Here is a 17,610-nt window from a genome sequence, read left to right as displayed (position 1 = left end):
CTAAAAAGTGACAGTTTTACTTCTTCCTTTCCAATTTAGATGCCTTTTATTTCTTTTTCTTGCCTAATTTCTGTGGCTAGGATTATCTTGAATAAAAGTGAGAAGAGTGGGTGATTTTGCTTTCTTAATTTTTTAGAAATTATTTAATTTCTTGTTACCTTTCAGTCCCTCATTATCTCTGGTATTGATTAAAACAAGAACCATCTCCTCTTCCTCTTGCCTCCTGTCCTGCTCTGTTTGAAGCATTTTCCATAGTGCCCAACTGGACTTTTTTCTCATAATGCAAATTTCACCATGGCATCCCCTCCCTACTTAAAAACTTAGTGTCTCCCCATTGCCCTGAGGAGGAAGTTCAACCCTCTTAGCATGGTGTGGAGCCTTTCCTTGCCTAGCACCTGTTCACCTCTCCAGCTTCCTGTCTTGTTACTCAACCCTGAGGGAGCACACGTGTTGGCTTGGTACTGTCTTAGTTGGCTTTTTCTAGAAGGCCCTGAGACAAAGATATGAGTACAGATAGTTTATATGGGAGGTCATCTCGGGAGGCGATCTCAGGAGGCAATCTCAGGAGGCACCAGTAGAGGAGTGGGAAAGTGAGGTGGGGAAAGAAACAATGTCAAAGGTGCATTGGTACAAAGGTTACAGTGTGGGCACCTGGGGCTCAGTGCCACTTGGAACCCCTGGGAGCCAGTGTAGAACATGCCTCAGAGGGACAAGGAAGTTGGTATATTTAACCCCCGCCCCCAGCGGTTACTGATGGAGGGCTGTTCCTGGAGTAAGCCCTCAGTGTTGCCAGCTTGCCCTGCAAAACTGGAGCATGCTTCTGGGGCCTAAGACACCCTCCTTCTCCTCACACCAAGGCAGAGCAGAACTTGTAGTAGGAAGCCACCACTGTATTTAGAAGCAGAGAGTGCCGTGGGGATATGGGTGGGGCGTCCACAGCGTTTACCGTAGTGTCTGTATCACAATATATCATATGTACATAGACTAATAAGCCGACACATTTTCTGTCTCTCCGTGGCCTGTGAGCATCCCAAGGGCAGACTTTGTGGATTGCTTGTAGAAAGTGTGCAATACATCTACACTGAATATATGAGTGAATGAATCAATAAAATAGTCTGAAGGTAAGGGAAAGTGAAAATTTTGAAGAGAAGAAAATCAGAGTCAGAAAAATATGACCTAGTAGGAAGGAAGGTAGTAAAGAAAATAGAGATAATGGGAAATAGCCTGAGATGAAAGAAGGAATTGGAGGGAGACACTACAAAGACAGGCATTTAATTTGTAAGGCTGCTTCTGCAAGTCACTTTGCATCTTGCAAAAGGGAATTCCATACTGGATGCCCTAAAAGAACAGTCTGTCACAATACCTAACAAAATGGAAGAAGCTGGGAAGAAGGAACAACTGAAAAATATTTCAGGCCTCTATACCCCTGACAAGTATCAGCTCTGTACCTTGGTGGTATAGGGGAATTACAAAGTACAGTGACATTTCTTTTTTCTTGCTGGCTTTCACAGTTAAGTCCAAACTCCTAATCCACACAGGTCTGTGAAAGCCTCATCTGAACCCCTCAACCTTTAAGACAAAAACCAAACATGCCTCCTGCCTCCCAGGAGAAGCATTTACAACCTCTTCAACATCCTGCTTGCTAAGGAAGCAGTTGTTACCTTAATTAATGATGTATGAAATCCTCTTTAAGCACTTTGTGCAAACATGTGGCAGAACATGGAAAAAATGCTAAATGACAAGAGAGAACATACACTGTTGCACTGCATTCTTCCTGAAAGGAAAAAAAAAAGCTTCCTTCCAAGGACAAGGAAAAAGGAGACCTGTAGGGATCTTCAATCTAAAAATACCTTTATAAAGTATTTTCTGTTTGTTAATCTTTCAGTGGCTAGTTTCCCAACGTGGAATCTCTGAGGTTAATGTCCTTGACATGACTATGGACACGTTAGTAGCAAAGGTATGAGGTAATCACGGCATTTTCTTACCGAAAGCCGTTTTACAGAGTTCTCTGGAGCCTCACTACTCAAAGTGTGGGTCTCTGGACCAGCAGCATCAGAATCACCTGGCCCGCAAATGTTGCAAAAGTCCCAGGCTCTGACCTACTGAGTCAGCGTCTCTCGGGCTGGAGCCCAGAGTTCTGTGTGTTGCCTAGGCTTCAGGTGATGCTCACGTGCACCAAAGCTGGAGAAGTACTGATCTAGAGCAGGACGGTCAAGGTGGAGTCCATACACCAGCACCACCTGTGAATTGTTCATTGCAGTCTGCAACCGGACAAGTGCACTTGTTGTTGGTTATTCTCAATTCCTGTGCTGGTCTGCGGAGTGAGGATTCCTAGGCATTCTCCCAATCTGAGTAACAAACCCACTTTAAGAGTTCCCCACTGGGTTTTCTCTAGAATGAACAACACTGTTTGTTGCTTGTTTAATGCTGTCCTACTGCCTTCCCTTTCTCTTTAACACCAAACGTGGATGTGTGCGCCTGTTGAACCACACATGTTCACATGTTAATCCTAAAAATAAGTTTACATTATGACTCTTCACATCAATGAGCATTCCCGAAATAGGTGTGATAAAGAGCTTAATTTTTTTTCCCTACCCACATACAAGCATCTTCATCTCTCAGAATCAGGATGTTAATTCAGAGTCTGAACCTAGTATTTTCCAGATGTGACCCTGCCTTACTTCATGCGTGAAGCTATGCATAGCATCAGAGATCTTTTTAGGGGGTAGGAGGCATCCACATGAATTGTGTCTTAATGAATGAAGCCAATCAGATGCAGTTTTCCTTCCTACTCAGTTGAGTGTGCATTTGAATAAATAAATCAATTTTTAGAAGGTAGGCTGCTGAATAGAATTTGCCTTTTTCTAATGTAAGGGAAAGACAACTGGCCATCACCCAATGGGCCCCACGTGAATGTGAATCAAGCAGGAATTGACCCTGACTGATGTTAGCAGAACCGGAAGTGCTCTCCTGCCTTGGTGGGCGGGTGTTTGCAAGGGTGGCACAATTTACATACAAGAAACAGAAAATAACCTAGAATGTTTCGTACTGAGAAGTGTAACCTACCAATGTTCTAAAGCAAGGATTTCTCCACCGTGGAACTGTCAACATTTAGGGCTGGGTCATCCTTTGCCGTGGGCACTGTCCTGTGCACTGTAGGATGTTTAGCAGCATCCCTGGCCTCTACCCACTAGGGACTAGTAGCATCCGTCCCTTGGCTGTAACAACCAAACATATCTCCAGACATTGTCAAATGTGCCTTGTGGGGGGAGGGCAGAATAGCCCAGGTTGAGAACCACTGCTCTAATCCTTTGGAGAGGAAGAAAAAGGTGAGACCTTAAAAAGCAAGATTATCAAAGGTTGACCTTACTCTGAATATAGTTCAGTGGGTCCCCTGTTTGCTTAGATTTGTTTGGTCAGTTAGGCTTAGTGGTAGTGACATCTGCATTTCAGCAGCCTTCTTTCAAAGTCCGTTTACATTCTAATTGGGTTGGCAGGGTCTTAATGGGCTCTGTAACTTTGAGAAAAGTGCCCTTGTACTGACTGGCTGTGGCTAAACTACATCTTAGCAGTGGGAGGTAAAATGGAAGAATTCAGCTTAGCCTCAATCTTTCTACTTCTCTTGTTTGGACACTGTAGAGTAAGAGCACGAATTCATTATTTCAACCCTATGATTATAAAAATAGCTGTACCTGGCTGACATCTTGCTGTGCAGTCTAATTTCCCTTTGTGGAAGAAAGACGAGAGGAGTAAAAATGGGGGAGGGAGCAGGTCGGCAGCCTGTTGCTGTATTGTAAGATAGTTGATTTTAATCTGTAGACTATGTTCCCCCATACATTGAGCAAAACCTTTATGACTCTGAGTCTACCACATACCCTTGTGGTGCAGAAAGTGGATACTAAAACAAGCAATCACTAAATGTAGAACTTAGCACATACCAGGGCCTATTTTAGGAGCTTTACCCATGGGAAGTCATTTTATTCTCACCACAGTCCTATGAGGTGAATACATATTAACTCTATTTACAGATGAGAAAACTGAGGCACAGGTAGGTTTTTTTTTTTTTTAAGTAACCTGCCAGGGTCACAGAGCTGGTAGATTACAGAGCCTCCATTTGAATGTTGCCAGTTGTAGTAATCTCACAGAATACCAAGCTCAGGGTTACTCTGAGACCATGATAGAGTGAGACAAAACAAGGCCACTTCATAATGTTATCTAAGCACAGATGAAAACAAGGTCACTATGACAGCCAGAAAATACTAAACATCTTTCTTTCAGTTAAAATGAGTGACTGCTGCTTCTTTACCAAATATAGTTTTATTTTCACTCTAGTCTGCCCTCCTATAAATAAGATTTATTGAGATACCTAATCACTGAATTTCCCTTGCTTTCTGACAGCATCCAGTCTAGAGCAAACCTCTGCTTCCGTAGTCTTTCCTCCCAAATCGCCCAGTTTAGAGCCCTCTCTATGTTCCCCCTCACTGCAAAGAGTAGTAAACCCAACTTAACTACCAGCTTGCTCCTGGTGGCCTTTGCTTGAAGGGCATTGACACCTATTTGTCAGTGTTAAAAAGCTAGAAGTAGTAGCTGATTTTCCAGATGAGTAAATCACTATCAAGAAGATTAATACATTCTAAAAAATGGGCCAGATCCAACGAGGTGAATATTTATAGCAATAAATATAAAGTCCTTTCTTTAGGTTTGAAAAAAATCAAGCACATAATCAAGAACAGATAACTTGACAGCTATATGTATTAATAGGAAAAAAAAGACTTGGGAAATGAACAAGCATTAGCAACGTCAAAATGAGCCAATCGTGGAATATGACTACTGAAAAGCACTACTGTAATTTACTGCTCTATTAAAAAGTGCAGATAGGGCTTCCCTGGTGGCGCAGTGGTTGAGAGTCCGCCTGCCGATGCAGGGGACACGGGTTCGTGCCCCGGCCCGGGAGGATCCCGCGTGCCGTGGAGCGGCTGGGCCTGTGAGCCATGGCCGCCGCGCCTGCGCGTCCAGAGCCTGCGCTCCGCAACGGGAGAGGCCACAGCAGTGAGAGGGCCGCATACCGCAAAAACAAAAACAAAACAAAAAAAAAGTACAGATAAAGAGAGGGGATATTCCTGCTTTTCTGTATTACATGCTGATCATGCCTGCACTATCACATTCTGTGACTCATACTTCAAGATGTCACTAGCGAACTAGAGAAAGGGTGAGCAGTGTGCTAAGAGGCTGTAAGCTGTATCATAGGAAAGAGTTGGTCAGTTTAGCTCAGAAACTTTGAGAAGACCTGCCGGCTCACCATCCTTAAGTGTTTGAAGGGGTGTCTCCAGAAAGAGAGGAAGGAGACTTTGGTCCTTAAGGGGAAGGAGTGTTGGTCTGACTGGGGACTTTCCAGGACCCCATGGGTGTGAAAAAGCCACTCCCAGGTGACCATTTGCTCTGGGTCCTTGTCTTCTGGCCTTCACCAGTGGGGCTTCCGCCCCACTGGAATGGGAAGATCTAAGGGCCTTGGAACATTGAGGAGGAAATAGTGCAGGGCTCTGGACCTTCCGAGTGGAGGGACAGGGCTTCTAAGTTGTTCCCCTCCTGGGGCAGTGCACTGGGATTTGAGGCTAAAACCTGGATAACGATAAAGTAGCTACTGTTCTTGTAGGTTTATTCCCCTCCAATAGGTCCAATGGAGGGGAATTGGAGGGGTCCAATTCCCCTCCAAAGGGAAGATGATTGGTTAAGAGCAGGATTCAAGTATTTCTAGGTAGAGTGTCCTAAATAACCCCCCCAATACATTTCAATTTTATATTCTTCTGTAAAGCGTACAACAAATGGGTAGAAAGTGACACCTTATGAAAGGAACAAATTACATACTATGCGTGCTTGAAAGAGTGGTATCATTTCCACCCGGTAGGATCAGGAAATTCTTATTTTTAAATTGAAGTATAGTTGATTTACAATTTTGTGTTACTTTCAGATGTACAGCAAAGTGATTCAGTTATATGTATATATATTTCAGATTACTAGGAAGTTATCTTTTGGGAAATTGGCAATCTAAGAATTAAAGGACAGGGAAATGAAGGGAGGGAAAGGCAAAATTGCAAAAAAAATGAGGACTTTTCCAAGTTACTGTCACGTGAGACATTTTGGTCAGGGCCTCACATTCTCACCCTGTTGTCTAATTAGGTTGAGGCCCCGTCTTTTCTTCCGGGGAGGTTGAAGTCTAAACAGTGTGTTCACAACATTCCCTTAAAAGGCGGCTCATCCTCAGGTGGCCTAGAAGCCGTAGCCATGTTCTCAAGCAGCTACAATTTGTTTAGTCACTGAAAATAAAGCAGTCAGAGCTCTATGGGTAACTGGAAACCTGAAATCAGGCACAATGCCGAAGTCAGGAGTGGTGTGGCCAGATATAAAAAGACAGGGCGAGAGAAGCGCAGGTGAGGCTTTAAAGTTCTTATGGGGAAGTTGTTAAGCCATCACATGGTGTGAAAAGTTACTGGAGCTGAGGGCGTAACATAAAAATAGGATTTTACTACTTAGACCTGGGGCACATCAACTTCTAACAGGCTGGGGTTGGCCCAACCATAGGGATTTGCAAGTTCTGTCCGTGAAGATCTCACCTTGATTGTTGCTGAGAAACTCTGCTTTGATAAAATTGGCTGCTTTTTGAGATGTAGAAAAGGTAAAGCAGATACGCCTAGTTGCAAATTGCCTGGTCCCCTCCTTGAAAGTGACCCCGTTTCATAACTTGACGGTTCAATAAACACCCGGCACTCTTCCCATGTAAGTAAATGTAATCTCAGGGCTCTCTCAGTAAACATCTTCCTTGAACATCATGCCAGTGTCACTTTGGGAAGTAATCTGCGCTGGGATTTTCTTACACCGTCTAAAGAATCAGGCTGGATTGTGTTGGGGAGGTCAGTTTCCTAATGGGAAATTAAAGAGATGACTTTTTTATTGGGAATATTGAACATTTTAACATGGTGGCCTTGTTTTTGTTTTTAAACTCAGGCCACAACCTATTAGGGTCTGTGAAAGTCTAATGGTTCAAGACCAGCTGGGCTGGAACTAGGGCAAGGTAAGGTCTCAGGTGCAAAATGTAAGGGGGGTGCCAAAACCCCAGTACTTCAGGTCAATATTTTAATGCAATATTTGAAAAATTCCTTATTAATGCAAAAAGCCATGGGGAAAAACTACCAAATTTAAATAAATACAAGATCTGACCCTGTACTTGTGTGACTTAATCTCACTTGCCTCACCCTAATCTCATCCCTGATGGACCAGCCTTAAAAAAACTGAATAGAAAATATTAGGGTGCATTAGAGATGTTTGTTTCAAGTGTGTGAGTGGGAGAGAGATTCTGGATCAGAATGTAAGATGTAAAATGATGTGAACTCTGCAGAGCAGCAGCTGAGGCCCGGAACGCTGGAGCCAGGCTGCCTGCGTGTGTGGCTTTGGGCGTTTTACCTAACCTCTCAGGGCTTTCCTCTCCTCATCTGTACAGTGGAGATAAGAACACTGCCTTCATTATTGGCAGGATGACCACTTAACTGATCCCAACAAGGACAGTTTTGATAGTGGAAAGTGGCTCGGACAATCCAGCTCTATAATGTTGATGCTTTTTTATTTTACAGTAATTATCAAACAGTAAGACAATTACAGATTTAAATCATCAAGAAATGACAAAGCCATTCAATCATGAGCATTTAGATGCCCACAGCAAGACTGCTCAGCCTCTATTTTGTTGGTCTCATGTTCACTGAACTTAGGATTTTCTCATGTTTTCCACTGACCCCACCAAAGGGTAGCCTAGTGGCTTTCTAGGTTTTGTATACCGTGTCATGGGCCAAGGCTGGTGCCCCAAATGGCCAGCAGGACAGCAGTATCTCATCACTGACAGACCAAAAGAAAGAAAGGTTTATCCCTAGCCTCTTGTGTCTGAGTGCACTTCATTTTATCAGCAAGCTCCCTTCCAGCTATCCTGGAAAGAGTGTTAGTTATGACATTGCTTCTGGAAAGGGTCAAGAACAGAGGCCAGGGATGGGGATGGTTATTTTTTAGATTTCAACACATGTTAAAGTGAGAACTTGTGTACTGCACCTGTGTACCCCCAACCCAGAAAGAAGATCACACCATGACAGAAAGCAGATGTATAGAGTAGAGGTCCACCAAACCCATCTGAGTTTATTTTAATGCAACTATTAATAAGTGTTTTGGTTTAAAATGAATAATCCAAGACAAATGCTAAATTACACAGGGCATCAGGAAAATAGGCAGAAACAGGACTTTCTGCAGTAAACTGGGCTGTATGATCACAGTGCTCACAGTTGTGGGGACTAAATCAATTCTTGTATGGAAAGTATGGTTTATAGTAACCCCTCAATCAGTGTGAGCTCTTGTTACCATTTTTTCTAAACATAATTCAGACTCAAAAAAATTGGAAAGTGCTACTTTGGAAAGATGCCGTTTCCTAAGGGACAAATAATTGGAAATGCCTCCCCCTCCTTTTTTTTTTCAAAAGTCAATTGTCAATGATAGTAAGAGCTTTGACTGCAAAGGGGCACCTGCTGATTGTTTTAATTAAAGTTTTAAATTTAATCGTAAACTTTAAATTCATAACCACACACCTCAGCTGGGCTCTCCCACTACCTCTGCCTCAGCATTCTGACCCCATCTCTCTCCTTGAGCAATGGCTTTTTTATTCTCCCAAACTACTATTTAATACTATATCTTTCCTCCTTAAACCTTCTACATTCCTCCTTTCCATGCCATTTTCAGCTGGTAACCTGCCTCATAATCCTTGGAAATGATAGGAGCAATTAGGAGCTCTACATCGTACCATCATCCAACTACCAGTGTCATTCTTCCATTTTGTCGGTACAGTGGTGTAGCACATGGGCTCTGGAGACACAGCATCACACCTCAGATCTTGCTGTGCTACTTCGTGGCGCATGAGCACGGGCAAATTATTTAACCGTGCTTTGGTATCCTCATCAATGAACTGACACTAATTTAAGTCATTATTAAAATGGCTGAAATATCTGTCCTCGTGTAAGGCCACCCCTGACCCTTGGTTCTGGATTTCACCCTTTCTCATCTTCTAAAGGTTTTTTTGTTTTTCCTAGAAATTATGGTGTCCTTTCACTGCGTTGTTGATTTCTCCCTTTTTGCTACAGTATTCCTGTTGTCAAACATGTTCTTTTATTTTCCATTTCGAAAAAAGGTTCCTCCCATGATCCCACATGATCTTCCATGCTATCTTCTAGGCTCCCAGCAAGTTTAATGTATCATTTTTTAGGGGGAACAGATTTTGAAAACTCTCTCTCATCTCTTGTATGTAAAATTTTGACTTCAGTTCGCTAGTGTATTGTTACAGGCACTGGAGTTCTCCGTATCAAAGAGCATATTTCTCTCCCAGAATCTGAAACTGAAAGCAAGTGCAAGGCTTCTGGAGTCCTATATGAAATTAAGTTATAAACCAGGGCACTGCTTCCCAAATGTGTCTGCACACTGGCATTGCCTGGGGACCTTCAGAAGATACACCTGTGCCCCATTCCGAGACTGGGATTAATGGGTATGGGGTATGGCCAAGGTTTGGGATTTTTTTTTTTTTTTTTTTTGCGGTACGCGGGCCTCTCACTGTTGCGGCCTCTCCCATTGCGGAGCACAGGCTCCGGACGCGCAGGCCCAAGCGGCCATGGCTCACGGGCCCAGCCGCTCCGCAGCACGTGGGATCTTCCCGGACCGGGGCGCGAACCCGTGTCCCCTGCATCGGCAGGCGGACCCTCAACCACTACGCCACCAGGGAAGACCCGGTTTGGGATTTTTGAAAGATCTCCAAGCTATTCTAATGTGCAGGCAAGTTTGGGAACCACTGAACTGGAGGTTTCGAGCCATGTATTTCCAACCTCAAACTTCTAGATAATGTAAGTTTTGGGTTTCTGCATTAAAATTAAAGTTGAGACAATGAGATCAGTCTAATTGGATTTATCAGGTTGAAATCAACATGAGTAGGGACCTTATTTACATAAAGCCGAGCAATTCATAAAAAAAGCAGTTTTGTGAGCAAAGACACGCACACAAATTATCAATGTTCAAAACAACAGGATTTTAAAATAATTTTGTCAAACGGAATATATATCTCCAACTACAGTTGCTAGGTAAAACACAGGGCTCCCAGTTACATTTAAATTTCAGATAAACAACAAATAATTTATTAATATAAGTCTGTTCCATGCAACATCTCGGATGTACTTATACTAAATATTTATTATTTATCTGAAATTCAGGCTTAACTGTGTGCCCTATATATTTTTTAAATTGAAGTATAGTAAATTTACAATGTTGTGTTAGTTTCAGGTGTATAGCCAAGCGATTCAGTTATATATATGTATATGTATGTGTGTGTGTGTGTGTATTCTTTTTCGCATTCTTTTCCCTTATAGGTTATTACAAGATATTGAGTATAGTTCCCTGTGCTATACAGTAGGTCCTTGTTGGTTATCTATTTTATATATAGTAGTGTGTATGTGTTAATCCCAAACTCCTGGTTTATCCCTCTTCCCCCTTTCCCCTTTGGTAACCATAAGTTTGTTTTCTATGTCTGTGAGTCTATTTCTGTTTTGTAAATAAGTTCATTTGAATCATTTTTTTTAGATTCCACATATAAGTGATATCACATGATATTGCTCTTTCTCTGTCTCACTTATTTCACTTAGTATGATAATCTCTAGGTCCATCCATGTTGTTCCAAATGGCATTATTCCATTCTTTTTTATGGCTGAGTAATATTCCAGTGTGTGTGTGTGTGTGTGTGTGTGTGTGTGTGTGTGTATGTGTATACACCACATCTGTTTTATCCATTCATCTCTTGATGAATTTTATTTGCTAAATGTGACAACTCTGTCCCAATTTTAAAGGACTAACCTGAGCAGGAATTCAGTATAGAAGGCTGAATCAGGACAAAAATTAACTTCAGCTTCTTGCTCGCTATGTATTGTTCTATTTTATAAATTACATTGCCTGGATAACCACCTCGAGCTCTACCTGACTTTGTCTGCACTCAGGGTCAACTGTACCTTATTCTGCCTCTTCTGCCTTCTCCGGAGCCGCAGAAACTCCTTGTGCTGCCTGGAGACAAAGTTCACTGCTGCATATTCCAGTAAGGCTGCAAACACAAACAGAAGGCACACTGCCATCCAGATGTCAATCGCTTTTACGTAGGAGACCTGAGAGAGAGGGAGAGACAGAGACACCGTGAAAACTTGTGGGGAAACCAGGCTCCTTATGGTGTGAGCAGCAGAATAACGTCATTTCCCTTCATCAAGGATTATTTTCTAGGCTTTCCTTAAGAAAGTGCTTAAGCGTTTTCCATCCCACTTTGCAGATTCTGGGCAGAGCAGTGAAAGTTACATGCCCCCCTGCCCCAGGCCCTTGTTCCATTTCTCTCAGTGTAGCCCACCTGCTCAAGTAGCCTCATCCCTGAGACCAGCTCCAAAGGTGACTACAAGAACTGCCTTCGTGAAAAAAAAAAAGAAAGAAAAAACTTTGAGGTAAAACAGTGGGTGCTACTCTTGAAACTGCTCATTTCCTTCTATTTTTTCTTACCATTTAAAAACTCATTAAGATAATTCCAAAACTTGGATGAGAAATAAACTATATCTGGCTTTGGGTCCTTCAAAAACCAATTTGTAATTTCCATTCAGCTTTTGATCCTAACTGATGCAGAAACAAGTTTCTTCTTTTTTTTATTGAAATATACAATATTATACAAGTTACAGGTGTATAATATAGTGATTCACAATTTTTAAAGGTTGTACTCCATTTGTAGTTATTTTAAAATGTTGGCTGTATTCCCCTTGTAGCTTATTTTATACACAATAGTTTTTACCTCTTAATCCCCTACCCCTAAATTGCCCCTCCCTTCTTCCCTTGCCCCACTGGTAACCACTAGTTCGTTCTCTATATCTGTGAGTCGTTTTTTTTTTTTTTTACATCTTTATTGGAGTATAATTGCTTTACAATGGTGTGTTAGTTTCTGCTTTATAACAAAGTGCATCAGTTATACATATACATGTGTTCCCATATCTCTTCCCTCTTTTCTTTATTGTTATAGTCACTAGTTTGTTGTATTTTTTAGATTCCACACATAAGTGATATCGTACAGTATTTGTCTTTCTCTGTCTGACTTAGTTGCACATGGCAAAATTTAGTTCTTTTTTATGCTGAGTAGCATTCCATTGTGTGTGTGTGTGTGTATACACACCACATCTTCTTTATCCATACATCTATTGATGGACACTTAGGTTGCTTCCATATCTTGGCAATTCTAAATAATGCTGCTATGAACACTGGGGTGCATGTATCTTTTCGAATTAGTGTTTTTGTTTTTTTCAGATATATACCCAGGAGTGGAATTGCTGGGTCATATGGTAGTTCTATTTTTAGTTTTTTTAGAAACCTCCATACTGTTTTCCCTAGTGGCTGCACCCCTTTTCTCCACATCCTCGCCAACATTTGTTATTTGTGTTCTTTCTGATGGTTGCCATACTGACAGGTGTGAGGTGACATCTTACTGTTGTTTTGATTTGCATTTCCCTGATGATTAGCGATGTTGAACATCTTGTCATGTGCCTGTTGGCCATCTGCATGTCCTCTTTGGAGAAATGTGTATTCGGGTTTTCTGCCCACTTTTTTAATCAAGTTGTTTTATTTTTTGGTTTTTTGGGGGTTTTTTTGTGGTACGCGGGCCTCTCACTGTTGTGGCCTCTCCTGTTGTGGAGCACAGGCTCCGGACGCGCAGGCTCAGTGGCCATGGCTCACGGGCCCAGCCGCTCCGCAGCATGTGGGATCTTCCCGGACCGGGGCACGAACCCGTGTCCCCTGCATCGCAGGCGGACTCTCAACCACTGCGCCACCAGGGAAGCCCAAGTTGTTTGTTTTTTTTTGATGTTGAGTTGTATAAGCTGTTTATATATTTTGGATATTAACCCCTTATTGATCATATCATTTGCAAATATTTTCTCCCATTCCAGAGGTTGTCTTTTCATTTTGCTCATGATTTCCTTTGCTGTGCAAAAACTTTTAAGTTTGATTAGGTGCTCCTTGTTTATTTTTGCTTTTATTTCCTTTGCTTTAGGAGACAGATCCAAAAAAAATATTGATGTGATTTATGTCAAACAGTGTTCTGCCTATGTTTTCCTCTAGGATGTTTATGGTTTCTGATCTTATATTTAGGTCTTTAATCCATTTTGAGTTTATTTTTGTATATGGTGTTCTAATTTCATTCTTTTACATATAACTGTCCAGTTTTCCCAGCACCACTTATCAAAGAGACTGTCTTTTCTCCATTATATATTCTTGCCTCCTTTCTTGAAGATTAGTGGACCATAAATGTGTGGGTTTATTTCTGGGCTGTCTGTCCGGTTCCATTGATCTGTGTGTCTGTTTTTGTGCCAGTACCATACTGTTTTGTTTACTATAACTTTGTAGTATAGTCTGAAGTCAGGGAGAATGATTCCTTCAGCTCTGTTCTTTCTCCAGATTGTTTTGGCTATTCGGGGTCTTTTGTATTTCCATACAAATTTTACAATTATTCTCGTTCTTTGAAAAATGCCATTAGTATTTTAATAGGGATTTCATTGAATCTGTAGATTGCCTTGGGTAGTATCATCGTTTTAACAATATTAATTTTTCCAATCCAAGAATGTGGTATATCTGTCCATCTGTTTGTGTCATCTTCAATTTCTTTTATCAGTGTTTTATAGTTTTCTAAGTAGAGGCTTTTACCTCCTTAGGTAGGTTTATTCCTAGGTATTTCATTCTTTTTGATGTGATGATAAATGGGATTGTTTCCTTAATTACTCTTTCTGATATTTTGTTGTTAGTGTATAGAAAAGTAACAGATTTCTGTATATTAATTTTTTTATGCAGCAATTTTACCAAATTCATTGATGAGCTCTAGTAGTATCAGGTGGCATCTTTAGGATTTTCTATGTATAGTATCATGTCGTCTGCAAACAGTGACAGTTTTACTTCTTCTTTTCCAATTTGGATTCCTTTTATTTCTTATTTTCTGATTGCAGTGGCTAGGACTTCCAATACCATGTTGGATAAAAGTGGCAAGAGTGGGCATCCTTGTCTTGTTCCTGATCTTAGAGGAAATGCTTTCAGCTTTTCACTGTTGAGTATGATGTTAGCTGTGGGTTTGTGATATATGGCTTTCATTATGTTGAGGTTAAATAGTTGTAAACTATCACAAATCAAGATATTCAACCAAAGTAAAATATCAGGGCTGTAGCCTTGGGAAGGTATCTGGTTAAAAAGGAAACTTTTATGACCCTTCTGTGATTGGTTGAGTGCTTTGTACATCTTATTTGATAAAGCAGATTCTGAAAGCAAATACTTTTTACTTGCAATGCAAAGTTCCTTTCATCTCACTCAACTTCCAATTATTTTTTTAAACAGGAGGGGGAAAATAATTAGATGAAGTTGTAACATGTTGGACCACAGACTACAAACGATTCTTATTCAACTGCCTATGTGAATGTGTACTATCTAGTTCTAATTTTTAAATAGGGTTTCCTGTTTTTTGATAGTTGTTACTGAGTGTTTGCCATCCAGAATTTATGCATTTTACATATATTAATTTTCTAACCATTATGACAACTGTATTACCCCCATTTTCTGGTGAGGAAAGTGGGGTACAGAGAGGTTAAATTATTACCCAAAGTGAGAAAGCTAAAAGGTGGCGGAGCTAAGATTGGAATTGGAACCCAGTCTGACTAGCGAATCTCCTTTCTGGACACACACAAACATACTACTGGGATTATACCTTTTGTACCTTGCACTTCCCTTTGACCTTTGTAGTGAGCATTTCCCATGTAATTTAACTTTCTTCTAAATCATAATTTCCAGTGCTTGTATAATTGTCTATACCATCATTAATCATTCTGTATGATAGGATATTTAGGTGATTTTTAGTTTCATTTTATGCTACTGTAAATTTGGGAGCTATGAATATTCTTCCCCCCCCCCACCAGATATTTAACTATATCTCTGATTATTTGTTAGGTCAATTTTTAGACTGGGATTATGGGAGTAAATGCTAAGAAAATATGCTCCTGACTTAGAAAGTTAGTAGGAGCATAGAGGATGTAAAAGCAGAGACTCTAGAATGAGATGCCCGAAGTAAGAAACACTGCTCTGTTGTTACTCTAACTTTGCCAAATTGTTTAACCTGTCTCTGCTTCCCCTCCTCATCTGTATAAAGGAAAATAATAGTAGCTATTTCGTAGAGTTATGTGGATAAAATCACTTAATGTATGCAAAGTGCTTAGAATAGTGTTTGGCACAGAGTAAGTACTATATAAATGTTTGTAATTATTTGACTACATAAGGGTGTGATTTTGTTAATAGAAAAATCTTGGAAGAGACAGAAAAATCAACAAGGAAAATAAAAACTGCCCACTGTCCTAATATATTCCAATTATTATTTTTAAGGTTACCACCTGCCTTGCACTATTTGTCTCCATCAATCTGAACTACTTGGCAGTCCCACATATGTTGTGACAAAGTGGTATAGCACCTGCGATGCTTATTCTCAGTCTTTCTGATTAACAGATGACTCAGAATCCTTCGTGACTTGGCTTGGATACCAGCTCCTCTGGGAAGCATCCCTAACCTTCCTACTTTTGTCTCATCTGGGTTGGGGGCCACTTTTCCTTGCTCCCTTATAACTCTCTATTGAGCCTGTCTGTTCTTTTTCAGTCCAGCAGCTTCCCTGACCCAACCACTAGACTCACTAGACTGTAAACTTTTTTTTTTTTTTAAGAAAGGTCCTGTGTAGTATTACTCTTTGTATCACCACCAGCCCTGGACCTGGCAAATAGTGAGTAAACATTAGATATGTGGGATGGATGGATAAATGGATGATTGAATGACAGAAGGAAGGAATGAAGGAAATAGCTGGCCATCTTTCCATTTTTGTACTTTAACTTCAACAATTCTTTACTATATAACATTACCCACAATTGCACATACTGGGTATTTCTGAGAGTGGACTGTTAGTGCATTTAAATTCTCTCAGCTCACCAAGCATTCCTGGAATGTTTCTTTCCTTAATAAGCAATAATTTTCTTGTATTTGCTGTCCTGGAGCAGTCCTATTCTCCTGTAATAATCGAACATTACCAATCACAGCATTCCGGTTATATGTTATTCAGATGGCCTTTGAATGTTTTAAGACCTAATAATGAGAAGAATTTGTCAGTGCCTGATAGATGTCCATACCAAAAGCTAAGTGCAGTAGAACTCACCATCATTCCTCCCCTTGCTAGTGTTTATAGCACTCAGTCATTTGTAAACCTTTCCCCCCTCTCCTTCTAGCCATCAGCAGGCCAGGCACGTATTTGGCTTCTTTTATAACTGCTCATAAACAAATCCTTTCAGTCTCTTAATGATTTTGGTTGGTCTCCGAGTTTCCTCCAAATCATGATCATCTTTCCAGCATTGAAGTGCTGGCATTAACTGCATTATTCACACGGATTTAGGTGGTGCTGTGAGACATCTGTTACGTATGATGGGATGTCCTTCAGTGCTGGTCTCTCAGGATTGAAATGCCTTTTTGTTACTTCCATCCAGCTCTGATGTCACATTCTCTCCCTTTGGCTGCTAATTCTTAGATGTTTTTACCTCACATTTTTTCCTGTCACATTATTTTTATGATTCCTGGGCTTACATGAGCCCTTCCTGAACTACATTACTACAGTCTTGCAAAACAGTTTTCAAATTAATGAAGCTCTCAAAATGCTAGTATGATTCATTTAGTGTTATCTCTCCAGGTATATTTAATTCAGAAACATAAACGCTGAGGGCCTACTATGTGGAAGGCACTGTAGTAGGTGCTGGTGGGAGGTGGGGCAGAAATACAAGAATAACTAAGATGCACATTGATTCTTCCCAGGACTCCCCAGATGATACCCCAGGGGAACCTGTTCATGCTGTGCTCCAGAAAGCGCCATTCACATAGGTCAGGGAGCAGCAAATTAGGACCTATGAATCGAATCTGCCCCACCACGTTCTATAAATAGTTTTATTGGAACACAGCCATACTCATTCATTTATATATTGTCCACGGCAGCTTTTACAGTAAAATGGCACAGTTGAGTAGTTGTGACAGAGACCATATGGTCTGGAAATCCTAAAATACTATGTGACCCTGTACAGAAAATGTTTGCCAGCCCCTGACATAGACTGCAGTGTTGTCTGGTTTGTCCTGGGGATGTAAATCTCGGTGGCCCTATTTGGTGCTTGAGAAAACCACGGTCTAGTGAGGGAGACAGTCAAGTGAACATAAAACTGATGCAAAGCAGGTGGTCTCATATGCCAAAGTAGAGGAAAAACCAAAAGGTGGCTGGAAGATGTGGGGAGTTCAGTAGTGACAGGGAAAATCAGAAAAGGCTTCGTTCCTGGATGGCGTGACATTTGACTTAGGGCTTGAGGAAAGCCAGGACTTTGATGGGTGGAAGAAGCTATGAAAGCAAACCATGAAGATGGGAGAGAATAGGTGGGCTTGAGGATGGTCAGCAATCCAGTGACTGGGATGTGCTGGGTACCGGGG

At 41.1% G+C, this 17,610-nt stretch overlaps 1 protein-coding gene across 2 annotated transcripts in view; it reads right to left on the bottom strand.

Moving 5' to 3' along the window:
• GLRA2 (glycine receptor alpha 2) overlaps positions 1 to 17,610 on the bottom strand; it is a gene marked incomplete at both ends in the record, with an annotated part of 195,577 nt that overhangs the window by 25,346 nt on the left and 152,621 nt on the right. For both annotated transcript variants that reach the window (XM_082681722.1, XM_082681721.1), the window contains one exon: positions 11,070 to 11,219. In XM_082681722.1, the coding sequence (XP_082537848.1) occupies positions 11,070 to 11,219 (150 nt within the window). The remainder of the gene's footprint in view (positions 1 to 11,069; positions 11,220 to 17,610) is intronic.

Source organism: Grampus griseus (assembly GCF_964374135.1).
Source record: "Grampus griseus genome assembly, chromosome: X".
In the NCBI taxonomy this organism is placed as follows: domain Eukaryota; kingdom Metazoa; phylum Chordata; class Mammalia; order Artiodactyla; family Delphinidae; genus Grampus; species Grampus griseus.
This window is presented reverse-complemented; position numbering and strand designations above follow the sequence as displayed.